Below are 13,883 nucleotides of genomic sequence, written 5' to 3'. Positions count from 1 at the left end.
ATACTTTTGACCTTTTGATATTTGCTTGCTCTGTTAAGGGGAAATAAAGGTGGAGAAAGACAGTGCCTGATCCCTTCCAGCTGGGCCAGATGTATCGATTAAAAAATCATGTTTCTCATTATTTTTGTTTTTCATGTAATCCTGCAGCACTTCTTGGCATTTGGGTGTTTTTGATATTGCTGGAACACCTGGCTTGATTTTACTAACGTAAGAATAGTAACAACTGTTTCTGTGCACAAAGATGGGAAGCTTAGATAACGTGCATCTTCTGCATTTTCCACACGTTGTAATTAAACCTGATTCAGACTCTTTCTGGTTAAAATGCTGTTAGTACTTCTGTTTCCTATGGAGTATTCATACATTGTACTTCATAGGTGGGGTGCTGATAACAGAGTGCAAAGAGTTTTACTCAAAAGCTGACTGCGGAACAATGGTATAAAATAACCAGACTTTATCTGCACAAAGTAAGTCTCTCTGCTTCATAACTTTATAAGGCAAAATGCTGTACAAATGCTAAATTATTATTTCGTTAGCTTTAAGACTATGGTTTTGACAATTAAGTTTTAGTCATTTTATAATCTCGTGTGTTGCGTAATTGCCAGCTAGCCTGCCACCTGCTCTCTTCTGCCTTGAATCTTCCCACATCTGTGCTGCTTTGAAATCTGAGTATGCTTTTTCTTTAGTAGCAAATAACATAGTGCTTGTTCTAATCAGACATCATATGACGGATTACCTGAATACAGTTTCCAGGCTTTTAAAAAATGTTAATGCCTTAAGCAAGTAGTTTGTATCTTAGTGGGATTAAGGTGCTGCATAAAACAGATGTTTTAATAAGTTGGTCTTCGAGGGGAAGGGTTATATTGTTTTAGTGGGCTACCTGAGGTCATCTAGTCTTGAAATACTCTGTTTTCTTTTTGTAAGCAGTGAACAATATATAGTATTTGTTAGCATGTTTGTATTCTAACTCCCTTTTATTCATATGACAGATAAATATGAGCAAGTAGCAGTCTGAGGTTGCTCCTGGTGTCCTGCTGGTGTGCCTCGACCCTGACCCAGAGAGATTGCTGTAGGTTGAGAAAGTAAATCACTCTGTATGCCCATTGAATTTAAGCCTCTATATTGAGACTGCCAGCAACCATACCTGTTAGTGTCAGTTATGATGCTATTCACTAGGAGCTAGCCTGAGCTCATAATACATTTTAACCCAAACTCCAAACTCTCATCAAATGGTGATGACTTTGAGTCACTATTGATCTGGGCCATATCGAATTTAGTGACCCTGAGGTGAAAATCCCAGTATTCTATTACCAAACCCTTAAGCAGTGTAGTTTCACTGAAAAGAAAACTTCATTTAAAAAAAGAAAAGAAAAATCTGCATTAGCACAGTACTGAAAGTGTTAAGTCAGAAGACTCTAGGCCTTCCTGTAGTTTATTATGCTTTGTGTTTCTGCAGAGGATGCAGTCTAAGCCTGAGTAGAATATTATTTTTACATTTTAAAATAACTCTTTAGTGCCCATCCTATAGGTGACTCCTACAATTTTCATATTTACTTTAGAGGTAATGAAATAGCTACTTGTGTCCTACATACACATACTTCTGAATGTATCTATGCCTACCTATGTAAGATACTCAGTCTCTTGCCTGAGCTCTGTGAAAAAGTGCAGAACCAAATATACATCTTTCTTCTGTGGAGCAGAAAGCTGCTGGTAAAACATCCATGGTAACAGCTGAGGTGGTGAGGAAAAGATGCTCTTCAGTTACTGTGTTTGCAAAGTAGGTGATAGGACTTTATTTACCAATGCAGTAGATGATCACCTCAATTACTCAAAAACTGTATGTTCAATTCATCCCATACACACATAATATTTATTGTCTTCCTTTTTCTGTTTCTCATTACAAGCCAACAGGTTGTAACAGACAAAAGGATACTTGAAAAGCTTCAAAATTTCTGAATGTCATACTGAACAGCCAGTGGCTTCTTGATTTTAGGGCTGATCTTTTTTATTTACTTCTGTGACTGCTGAAACAGAGCAGTTTGTTTCTGGCAAAATTAGTACATTCTGCAAATTTCTGGCCCAATGGTTTGGTTTGTTTTTTTTTTTTTATTTTGTTAAGAAAAAATAAAATTTTTTGCTTTTTTAATCCTCTTTCCCCTAATACAGAAAATAATGTTTCTTTCAGGCTTGTACCTTAAATATTTATGCCCCTATGGACTTCACTTTGTACTTGAATGCCTTTAAGAAGAGCAAAGAGTGATTTATTTATTTTTTTCTTTACCTAAATTAGTATTTTTTAGTTCTTGGGTTTTATTGGGTACGAGGACCCACATTTCGTCTGCAGTATTAAACATGCAATGCCTTTAGTTTTCTCAGTTTTTTCTTAAGGAAGAATTAAGTTGCAGGATGATTATGACAGATGCTATGACTAACATCTTAAGTTGGTGTCTTCAGTGGTATGACAGGTAGAGATTAAAGAACAAACTGCATTTGTGAATACAAAACAACAGAAATTATGCCAGTTCATGGAAAATGAACTTGTTACGGCTGGTATTAATGCCAGAAGCAACTTACAAAAAAACTGGAGAGTTGGGAGATATTTCAGGTATAGAAAAAGACTGGAAATAAATACCTGCAGAGCTACGGCTAATGTAAGAATGTGGAATTTATGCATTTCCTTTTCTGTCTTCTCATCCTTGATTCATTATTTTAGGTTGGATAGGTTAACAAAGCATAGGAAACTTTCTATTTCTTTCTATATTCATTTATAAAATGCGTTGGTGTGATTACGTCTAAGTCAATAATATTCTTCACTCTAATGTACCATGTTCATGCTGTCTACAACTAGTTCTTGTAATGTATGCGAGCAGGAAAGTTATGCTGTGAACCATTAAGATTATAGAAAATAAAAATATAGTATCAATTATTTGACATGAAAGGGAAAAACCTTGTGTAAAAAGTACCTACTTACAATGCTGACAATTCTGGTAGTGTGTGTAAAGGAAACAAACAGGCAAAATACTTATTTCCATAAGGATATTTTCAATGTATAGTTACTATATGATATATAAGCACTGTCATGCTACCGTTGTATTTAAAAAAAAAAAAAAAAAAAAAAAAAAGGAAAAAAAGGAAAAAAAGATTAAAAAAGATTATCAGCAGTGCATATGTACTAAATTAAGGCCAAACAATGGATTTTTTTCTGATATTTCATGATCTCAATTTAGTCTTTAATTTTTTTGTCTAGTCAAATATAGCAGCATAAGTGCTTGTGCTGTACAGACTAATACAAGCTGATTTCATCACCATGCTGATGCTGTGTGGTGTCAAGTTATAGCTTCCAGAAGTGATTTATGTGCCTTGCAGCTATAATTCAATCTGATCACAGTTTTACACGTGTGTTTTTTTGTGTTTTTTTTTTTTTTTTTAATATATATTTGGTCCTCAGTTTTTGGAGCCTGAAAACCACCCAGAAGCTCAAGTTAATTGTTCGAAGGGTTAATCTGTGCAGGTAGATGTGTAGAGCTTTTCAATGGCTGCTCTGTTTGAGCACTTGGCCGCACTGTATAGACACCTGCTTGTGTCCAAACCACGGCTGTGTAATTTCTAGGGCTAATGTCAGTTCTGTTACGTTAACTTCTAGAGCTTGGGTTGGGTGTCTTGATTTGCTGCATGTGTCAAGCCCTGTTTCCTGTCCAAGGCTGACATGGTCATTGTCCATCATAGAAAGACTTGGTAGCAGATAGGAGAGAAACCTGGAACCTACCAGTGAGTGACAGGGATGTTATCTTTCTAAATTAGACATTGAAATTCTGACTCTTGTCATTGGAATTCTCTCTTCTGATTTGAATCTTGTATACATGTTACATAAATTTGCAAGAAGCTGATCATTTGTAAATATTAGTCTTCACTGCACAGCCTGGGAAGACATAGAAAGCAATAGACTGCTCCAGCTTGGCCCATTTGGGGCCGGGATGCACTGGATATCCTGATTTCCCTTTCAGTGCTGCCTCCTTGTCACCTCCCAAGGTGAGCAGTCACTCTGGCTCTCTAACGTAGAAAGGAGGAGTGGAGGAGTAAGGATATTACGGTTTTGCCTGTACAGGGTAGAAACTGTAGGAATAGGTGAAGGTAGTTACTCAGTGTGAGCCTGCCCCATTTGCTCCTGCCCCTCCAGCATAACAGGGAGAGCGGTTCAGCTATGACACACTGTATCCTTCAGATTTCTCCAGGACAGTGAGAGGCAGAGGCTGTAAATCTGTAAATATCTCTGAAATGGGATTTTAATAGGGTTCACAATTTAGTGACCAGAAAGAATTTGCCGCTTATGGCATTAACTTCTATAGTGCAATTCACTGGTTCTATTCTCAGCTTCTTGATGTAGATTTAAAGTGTTCAGACTGTTGCAAAATAGTTACTTTTCTTGGTATGAGTTTGGCTGTTTTTAAATTGGAGAATGAAGCTAGCTTCAAGTAAATCCAGTTTTAGTTTATTATTTAAAATACATATTAATTTTCCAGTATTTCTATATTGTCCTTTCCAAGCAAACCAGTCTGAAAGAAATGTGATTAGTTTCAGCATCTTACTTTCTTGCACAGTGCTGCTTCTTTCCCTCTCTTCTTGAGAAGACCATGACTGTAATGACTTCTGGTCATATTTATTCATAGAAATTGCCCAGAAATTATGAGCTAAGGTAAACTCCAGCAACTGAATATAACGAGCGATGTGAGTTTGGCTTTTGTTTATCTAGTAAAGATAAATATGTAATCCTGCCTTGCCGAGGAATGACTTAATGCTGTTGTTGTAAGTATTCTGCCACTTTGAGGTTTTCAGAGAATCTCAATCTGGATATTAGCCATTTTCTGTATAGCTTTTGACAGGCAGGGTAGTCTTGAATATATCACCTTTAGTCTTCAAACCCTCCGTTGAGCACACTTAAGCATGCAATTGTATTCTATTTAAATGAATAGGAATTGTGTCCATATTTGAAGTTAAAAGTGCTCTTTGAATTGGGATGCGAATGATTTGGCCTGAACAATTCTTTATAAAATGTTGCTGCTTAGTATATTACTTGCCCAAACCTGCAAAAAAATGAGAGCACTCTTAGTGATTATGAGGAATTGTACACTGCGATTGAGGTTTGTTTTCCATGCTAGCTATGGCACTTCCCAATGTTTTCAATAAAAAATATGATGCCTGTACTCGAGGTGCACATTATGAAGGAGAGAAAGTTTGAGCATCATTTGCAATTGAGTGATGTTCAGCAAAAGGAAAATGTATGTTTTACTGCAGCCCTCAAACTTGCACAAAGTAAGCATGCATTCACAGCATGCATTTACTTATGAAAACAGATTTTATGTGGTGTTCAGCATCATTTTCTTTTACATGGTTCTGGTTAAGGAACATCAGCATACTGACCATCCAGCATACTTACAGTGCTGTTGTCATCATAATCGTGAGAGAAACTGGGCAAAGAAAACGTAGAGCTTCAATTTTTATGATTTTCTTGGTGGTTCTGCTAATTCACATTGGAAATTTGAATTATAGCAGAAAATAATGTCAGTGGAGAGTCTAGGTAGCAAGTTAGTAACTTTATATTTGTTGTGTGTTTTTCTGTATTACTGTTTTTTAAACTAAGCTGATACTAATGGACATCCAGGCATGTTTTGCTGCATTGGGTTTTTTTCTTGACTTGCCTTGTTTTGAAGATTTGCTTAGTGATAAAACACAAGAAGATTGAAGTTAATGGTACCCATTGAAATGGCCACAAACTAGGAGGGAAAATCTGTGTGTGTGAAGAAAGGGAAGGTTAACTTTGATTTTTGCTTTAGCCCAGACTAAGTGTTTTTATCCAGTAATTTGACAGACAGATTCAATATTTATATGCTAAGCAGCTGAAATGCTGTTCCCTTGTTTTCAGTTATATTTCATGATAATTAAGAACAATTTTGAAATTTGGATTTCTTTGGAAGTGCAGATGTGTGAAATTACCATCAAAGATGGATGTTTTATGAATTCCTGAAAGCTTCTCAGATGTTTTTGTTTCCTGTGTTACTATATGAGTTGAAAACTTTAGTACGGGCCATGTTCATGATGTTTTCCAGGTAGTTTCTTTGGGGTCCTAAGTGATATTGTTTCCAATTCTTGCAGACATATTCCAGTGGGACAGATTCTTTTTGTATATTCTCCATAACCAGAATTTACAGTTGTTTTGTGCCCTGTCGAAAAAGTTAGGTTGAAGATGGTTTAAAATATTGAGTGCTTTTTATTAACTTCGTATGCTCATAGTTTCAAAATCCTCATAACATGCAGTGTTACACCAAAATGCTTTAAGTAAGAGTGCATTTGGTACTGCTCAAAGCTGTTAGGTGTTGTAGACTTGCTTAGTCTGCCTGGTATTTCGGGAGAGAAATAATAGCCATGCATGCAAAAACACTCTAGTACTAAGGACTAGTTATATGCTTCAATGTATCTGCATGTCTTTGGGTTCACCTTACCTACCAAATTTAATATAACCAAAGACTTGAAATGCATCAAACAGTTACAAGAAGGTTGGCACCAGCAGTCTGTTGTGGACTTAATGCCTTACACACCTATTTATTGAAGTTTCTGAAAGCTGCAAAATTATTTTCCTCAACAGTTAATAGACATACGTGTTCTGGAAGACCTGCAGTGCAGTGTTATCTTCTCTATCAAATGGAAATACTTTCAAAACTGCATTTAAATACCCAAGTAAAGTGGTGTTTAGAGAGAGAATTAAACTAAAAACATTTGCTCCCTTTCCTTGGGAACTTGTCTACACATTAATGTATCACAGGCCAAACCTAATTACCTATTCAACCTATACTTTATTTGATCTGCATGCCTGAGTGTCCTACAATCAAATTTACTGAAGAGCTTCTCACTTTTTTTCTGCATTAAAACAATTGCCTTGAAGCAGCTAACAATTAAAAAATAAATGAGTTAACACTTTCTGCTAAGTGCTACCATTTAAGTTGTAATATGCAATTAAAAACTACATTTTAATTTCTGTTCAATTACATTGACTTAAGTAGTAATTTTAGTGTTATATTTATGAACCATTTAATTGTGACATTTTTCCTCTGGCTTGCTTGATGGAAAAGTAGATTTGATTTTGAGAATATAGCAAGAAATAACCTTTTAAATAATCTTTTACCCCCATGGTTTGCTATAATGACGTATAGGAAAAAAAAACTCACACTAATAAGCTGGTTTTTGTATTAATACTACAGAAAATTTTAATTTCAAAGCCATGAAAATGTCATAATTTGAATTATTTCTCGTGTTTTTGAAAACTCAGCTGTATAGGGGGAGTGTTCAGATTGCACTATGAAAATATAGGCTGGTATTGGAAAACATTCCTGTGCATATTTCATGAAGTTAACTGCTGCGTGTTAAAGAAAGCTTCATATTAAATCTAGAATCAAAGCCTGGTAGAACCCCGTATTTGAAAACAAATGAATTGTAGAGCAGCTGCCTTTTGTGGGCAGTGTATTGCTGTAAAGCACTTATCTCTAGCAAGATGTATTTACTGGTTTTGGGCTTCATGGGAGAAAATGCATGGTGTTGAAGGGATGATCAGCAATCATCTCATGAGTTACTAGGTTACCTGGTGTGTCATTTTTAAGGCACTTTTTCTGTCAGATGACTAATTATTGCTTTTTTGGAGTATCTACAACTTGCATGCAGTAATAACATTAAAAATTGTCTTACTGCTTCATGTAGCTGCTTCTTAGCTTTATTTATTTCTCATCCTTATCCCCTTTTTTTGTCTATGAGAATACACATTTTTCAGTGTTAAGGCATGGCTTATTAAATGTCTGCACATAACCTGGCAGTATCGTGTAAACTATCCATGATTTTCTGCTGAGGTTAAAGACACAACAAACTTGATAATATTTTCATATGTAGTAATATTTATGATGTTGAGTAAGAACAAAAATGAGATGAGGAGAGTAGAAAACTTCATCAGTGACTTTGTAAAGTAGGGAAGGATTCAACTTGATTCTTAGGAAATCCCCGATCCAGGTTGATGCCAGCTGTAATGGAAATAATCTCTCTTTCCTGAAACATTTGCATCTGCGTTCAGGAGAAAAGCTGGTACTGAGGCAGATGAGTACTTTTACTCTTGGGTTCTCAGCCTTCTTTGAGAGCTGTTAAATACTTTAAGGCTTTTAATACTGGAGTCTCAGATATCCATTGCGCGAGGAACTGCATAAGCAAAAATGATTATGGCTAGAATGTTACCTTGACAAGCTTATGATATAAATGAAGAATGTAGAATCACTTAGGTTGGAAGGGACTTTAAAGCCCATCCAGTTCCAACCCCCGTTACGGTCAGGGCTGCCACTCATAGGTTTGGCTGCCCAGGGCCCCATCCAGCTTGGCCTTGAGCACCTCCAGTGATGGGGCACCCGTAGCTGTTCTGGGCAGCCTATGCCAGGGCCTCACTGCCCGAAGCTAGTAAACTGTGCCTTCATATTTACAGAGAGTTGCTTTAAACAAATCTGGAATTAATAATGTGCATCTCTAATGTTCTTTTATAACTATGTAGTATGCTGTTTAAATGTTTTAATTTGCTGGAGCAAGAAGATATCCAACCACAAATTTAAAGAAAAGTTAAGGAAGAAATAATTGAATTAATTCTTCATTTTCATGCGTGTCTGAGGACCAAAGTGTCAAATACATCATTCTAATTATTTTCTAAGTAGTCAGTGGAATTTAGGGACTGTTATAAACCTACATATCTGATATATGTTTCAGGAAAACTAGCAAAAACTGAGATGCTCTGTGTATTCTTAGGGTATAATGAGTGGTAGTACATTGGGTGAACAATGAGGATAGAGAGTGCATCATTAGCAGGATTATATTTGGAATAGTGAAAATGAAATTGGGCACTAAGAAGTGTAGAATAGAACAATAAAATGGCAAAAAACCTTCCCAGCAGGTAGATACAGGGTGATGCAGATCTTGATGTAGTTAATGACAGTCCTAACTTCGTGCACAAGGTGATGAGCTCTGAACTGAGTTGGCCATTTTTCTTGAGAAGAAACATATTTATCAGTGCTGATTTTTTGGGGAACTATCGAGAAAGGAATAGAAAATAAAACAGAAGAATCCTTACTGCATGGATTCGTGATTTATGATTAATCGCACAGCTTGACTGCAATGTGCAGCTTGGTATCTGATTTCAAAGAGGTCATTTTGGAATGTAAGGTTTAGAGAAAGGCATGAAGAACAGGGTTGTGTGTGAAATGGCTTTTACATGAAAAACCATCTGAGTAGGCTTGGACTCCTGAGCTTGGAAGAAACAACTTACTGGGGAGTAAGTACTATGGAGGTGAATAGAAGTAGACTAGTTGCTGGTTCTGGTTCTTAACTTGAAACCAAGAGCTAGTTGTCAAAGCCAGCGAGAGCTGTTCAAAGCAGACACAGTAATGCAGTTCTTTGCATAATGGGTAGTAGATGTGTGCAGATCCTGATGAAGGAGATATTGCAAATATGGAAAGTTTACATAGTTCAGGGAGGATTGGACAAAACACTGAAAAAGAGATTCATTAAGTTACTAAGTAGATAAAATGAATTATGCTGAAGAAATTCCTTGGAATGATAATAATTGGAGGTTGGTATAATGTTTGGTAAGGTGTTGGTAAAATATTGTTACTTCCTCTCTTGGTATCTGCGTATGACCCCATTTTTTTTAGAGTGGGACTGGAGAGGATGACAGTGAACAGAGTTATCACAAAGTGTGTGTTAAAAGTTTATTCCATCTGTGCTCCCCGAGCACTTATTGAGATACTGGCCTAGCTTGACCACTGCCTTTGTTCTTATTGTTTCCCATAATAAAAATTGTTCTGTTGGAAGTTGAATTTGACTACAAGCTTTGAAGGACCAAAATATATATATATATATATTGAGATTTAGCAGATATTGAGAGTTTCAGAACAGGTCTTCAGAATCTTAGATCTTTAGTGTGCAGCAAAACCCTGGATCATGTAGTCACACATGTATGAGAACTGACAAAAGAAGAATGACTTCAGACTTATTACAGTGAAAAGCACGAAATTTTAAGAATATGGAAGAAAAATGTAAGAAAAATAAGACTAATATGGGTAAGGAAGCGAATCAGAAATGTTTTTTGTTCTACTCTCATGGTGTTACTGGATAGAAATACCACCTACTTATAGGTTAATTATAGTTTGAATGGCAGAACTGTTTGGGAATTCACTAGGACTCTTGTACTACAGATGTTTCCACAAACACAGTGTATTTGCAAGATCATTGCCTGGACTGTTTAAGTCCATAAATTACCAGAACTAGATGATGCATAGCACAAAATTCCGACCAGACTGAAAGCATTACCCAAACTTCTGATTTTAATGGAGAATGCACAGTTAATTGATGGCAGGAAGAAAGTGTCTAAAGCTAAAATTTAATCTAAAAAATCAAATTACAACTTACTGTCAGTATAAATATCTTTTACACTTTATAAACTCTCAAATACTAACCACTTCCCAATCTTACAGTAAAGTGATACGTACTTTATACTTGCTAATGTTAACAGGTATAAAGATGTTATACTGTTTTCTGGATAACAAATACTTTGTTGTCTAAAAATTTGCTTTTAGAACTGAAAATAGAGCTTTTTGAATTTAAATATATATCCTAATAGTGTAAAATCCATTATACTGAAAGAGATGGGATGGAATTATGAAAGGAGGATGCATGCAAAAGAGTCATGCTGTAAACAATAAACCACATCCTATTTCTTTCATGGAAAGTCCGTAGTGGTTTGGGTGAACTAATCCTCCAGTATCGCCAGTTAAGTGTGATAAACCACATTAAGGGATTATTATTGAAGAGAACGCTATGAATTTTTATGTTTGCGCTTGCAGTTTATTTTCATTTTCAAGACTGTAGACCATAACTCTGTACTTCTACTTTTGTATTCAGTATGGGAAGGTAATCCCAGAACACAGCTTTTTTGATGCAAAATCTGAATGCTTGTGTAGTAACAACAGCTGTCCCCTCACCATGTGGTGTCTTCCATTGCTTTACTGTAGAGATGAATTTTGGCCCAGCGTTTAAGTAATATTGGACACAGGTGGTTCTAGGTGACAGAGCGGTATGTTTATGCATTTATTTGACTCTCGCAGTTACAGTTGGCTACAGATTAGAACAGGGAGAACACATTCACACCATGACCACCCTCGTAGCTGTTTGTAGTAGTTGGATCACAGTAGGCACTGTTGCATCTAAAGACACAATTAACTGTTGCTGAGGAACTGCAAATTCACAAAAGCTCTTTACAGCTTTAGCAGTTCCGAGTGGATTTCCTAAAAGCTTTTTCAAAGATTTCCCAAGTTTATAGATGTTTTAGATCTTACGTTCTAAAATTGCCAGCTTGAAATAAGATTAATCAGTTGATGTTTTAATTTAGCTAATGAATTCCTGTGCTGTGAATAAGCTATATAATTTGTTTCAGATCTACAAAATAATTATAGTTTTACTCCCCTCTATTTAGGAAGATGAAATTAATTCTAATATTTACAAGTGGTTACTAGAGTCTCGAGCACGGAAAATACAAAGCTTACCAAGAAGTCTGAAAATGCATCTTACTGATAGGCTCCCGCAACATGTACATCACTGAAAAGATCATCTTGATTTCCGTGTGTAATTGCTTAGATATGCTTTGGATGCGGTAAGGAAAAATAGTTGTGGATCTATTAAAGAAAAAACAACAAACCAACAATCCAACAACAACAACAAAAAAAAAAAAAACGGTTTTAACATAAATTAAATAAGAAATTACAGTTAACTGCATATTAAGGTCTGCTTTTAATGTCTGAAATTTGACTGCCTTTTGAACGTAATTATTTTAACTAAAACAGAAGCATAATTGTTATTGAAATGATAGCGGCGAAAATCTTTCTAAGTAGTTGATTGCCCCCTAAACTTCCCTTCTAAAAATCTCAGAGAGATATCTTAGCATAAAAGAGGGCACGGAGTATACTAACTTGCTTGATACAATAAAAATAAAAAGGTTATTTGCAGCGTGGGATCTGCTGTGTGTTTGTCCTGTCTTCCTTCAGCCGTGGTGCAGTTGTCTGAGTGTGCGTGTAATGTGCGTGCGGTCACTCTCACATACACACGTAATTTAAACATCTTGAATTCTGTGCAGTGACTCAAATATATATTACACTTGTATTAAAAATATATGAATATGAATGTCTGGGGCTTTCAGCACTGAATAAAGGGCTACATGGATCCAAACCAGGACGATTGATGAAATCCTTGCTACTATTGGCTATTATTTACTGTCTTTTAAGTGGCAGGTTGTATTTATGCCAATTTATCTGCTTCAGGGAACACTCTTGATAGCAGAACAAAGTGAATAAAAGTAGTTTGCTTTGCAAATGAATGCAAATGGTGGAGCCTTTCGGGAAGCCCTTTAACAGGAGCAATGCACTTTGATTATGAGTGAAGCTGCCATTTGGACATGGTGAAAAGAGCACGCTTGAACCATTGATTGGGGGAGACAGTAAAAAGTCAGGAAGGGCCCCGTTAAGCTCGCAGTGCGGCAGGCGGATGTCAGTGTGGTTAGAGCACAGTGGGAGAATGACAGGCAGGATTAGTGTCAGGGAGAAGCTTTGCTGTAGTTGTGGAGATGGTCCCTGGGGTCACTCACCTCTGACTGTTGTTCTGTGCTGATGGCTCTGTAATGCAAACTGCTTGATATGTGCTGTTCATTATCGGAAATGGTGATTAGAAGAGGTATGTCATAAGGAATTCCTTAAAAATAAATAAAATGGCAAACTAGGGATCGTAACAAAGGTTGGGCTCTGCAGATGTCGCCAAGGATGCTGCAAATGTCAGGGATGGTTACTGTGCCTTGTGAGGCAAGCGGGATTTCGTGGCTTAAGCTGCCGTAATTGTGTGCTCCCCGGCTTTGTTCACTTTATTTGGCCATTATGAAGACAGTCGTTTCTATCAGATTGTCTGGTGTTGTTAGAGTACAGCGTTGTCGTGTATTTTGCTTATTGGATTGCGGAAGCATTCTGTCTGTGGTATGGCTGGTGTGTTGTTGCAGGGGTGGGGTGGTGGCCAGTGCTCTTAGTGCAATATTAGAATCAACAGATTTCATTCCTGAGTCACGCAAAAATGCTAAAGCACGTGAAGGCTGCAGTGACCAAAAGATGACTGTGCTGTTTCATTCAGAGGGTGCTTTAAATGTAAAAGTAATATTCTCTTTATCTTTGCTGAAAAAATCTTGTGTGAGAAATTAAAGAAACATCTAAAATTTTGTATCTTAAACTGCAGTTTAATCTTTAATAGAAGTCTTGTTTTTTTATCTTGACTGCAGTTCTCTGGTGTTGTGTACATTGTACAAATGTGCTGATGTAAATTAAACAAATGCACGTATATAACATACAAAACATGCTTTTCCTATGTTAAGGATTTCTAATACCTCCCTGTTGGTCTATTGTTCCTACACATTTTCTGCCATAAAACAGGGAGATTGTACCAGATATATCAAACTATTCCTTTTTTCTTTTTTTTTTTAACAAGACTTGATTAATTCACGTGAGGAATTTTTCCAGTATATTACCTCACAGATATATGTCCAATATCCCCGCAGTAATGAATGTTTTACAAATGTTTTACAGGCACCTGAATGGACAGAAGAGGACCTCAGCCAGCTGACAAGAAGTATGGTTAAGTTCCCAGGGGGGACCCCAGGTCGATGGGAAAAGATTGCTCACGAATTGGGTCGATCAGTGGCAGATGTGAGTTCACTCAGATTTGCATTGTAGAGAGAGTGACAAACCAGAACAAGACAGGCAGTGTAGAAGGCAGACGTATAT

At 36.6% G+C, this 13,883-nt stretch overlaps 1 protein-coding gene across 3 annotated transcripts in view; it reads left to right on the top strand.

The window, feature by feature from the left end:
• The window catches only part of DNAJC1 (DnaJ heat shock protein family (Hsp40) member C1), a 109,339-nt gene that overhangs the window by 68,287 nt on the left and 27,169 nt on the right, over positions 1 to 13,883 (top strand). For all 3 annotated transcript variants that reach the window (XR_011902945.1, XM_072330367.1, XM_072330366.1), the window contains one exon: positions 13,686 to 13,805. Coding sequence is in view for 2 of the 3 variants with exons in the window: in XM_072330367.1 (XP_072186468.1) it covers positions 13,686 to 13,805 (120 nt within the window). In the remaining variant the exon portion in view is untranslated. The remainder of the gene's footprint in view (positions 1 to 13,685; positions 13,806 to 13,883) is intronic.

Source organism: Excalfactoria chinensis, chromosome 2, assembly GCF_039878825.1.
Source record: "Excalfactoria chinensis isolate bCotChi1 chromosome 2, bCotChi1.hap2, whole genome shotgun sequence".
NCBI lineage: Eukaryota > Metazoa > Chordata > Aves > Galliformes > Phasianidae > Excalfactoria > Excalfactoria chinensis.
The sequence above is the reverse complement of the archived record's forward strand: the minus strand, read 5'-3'. Positions and strand labels throughout refer to the sequence as shown.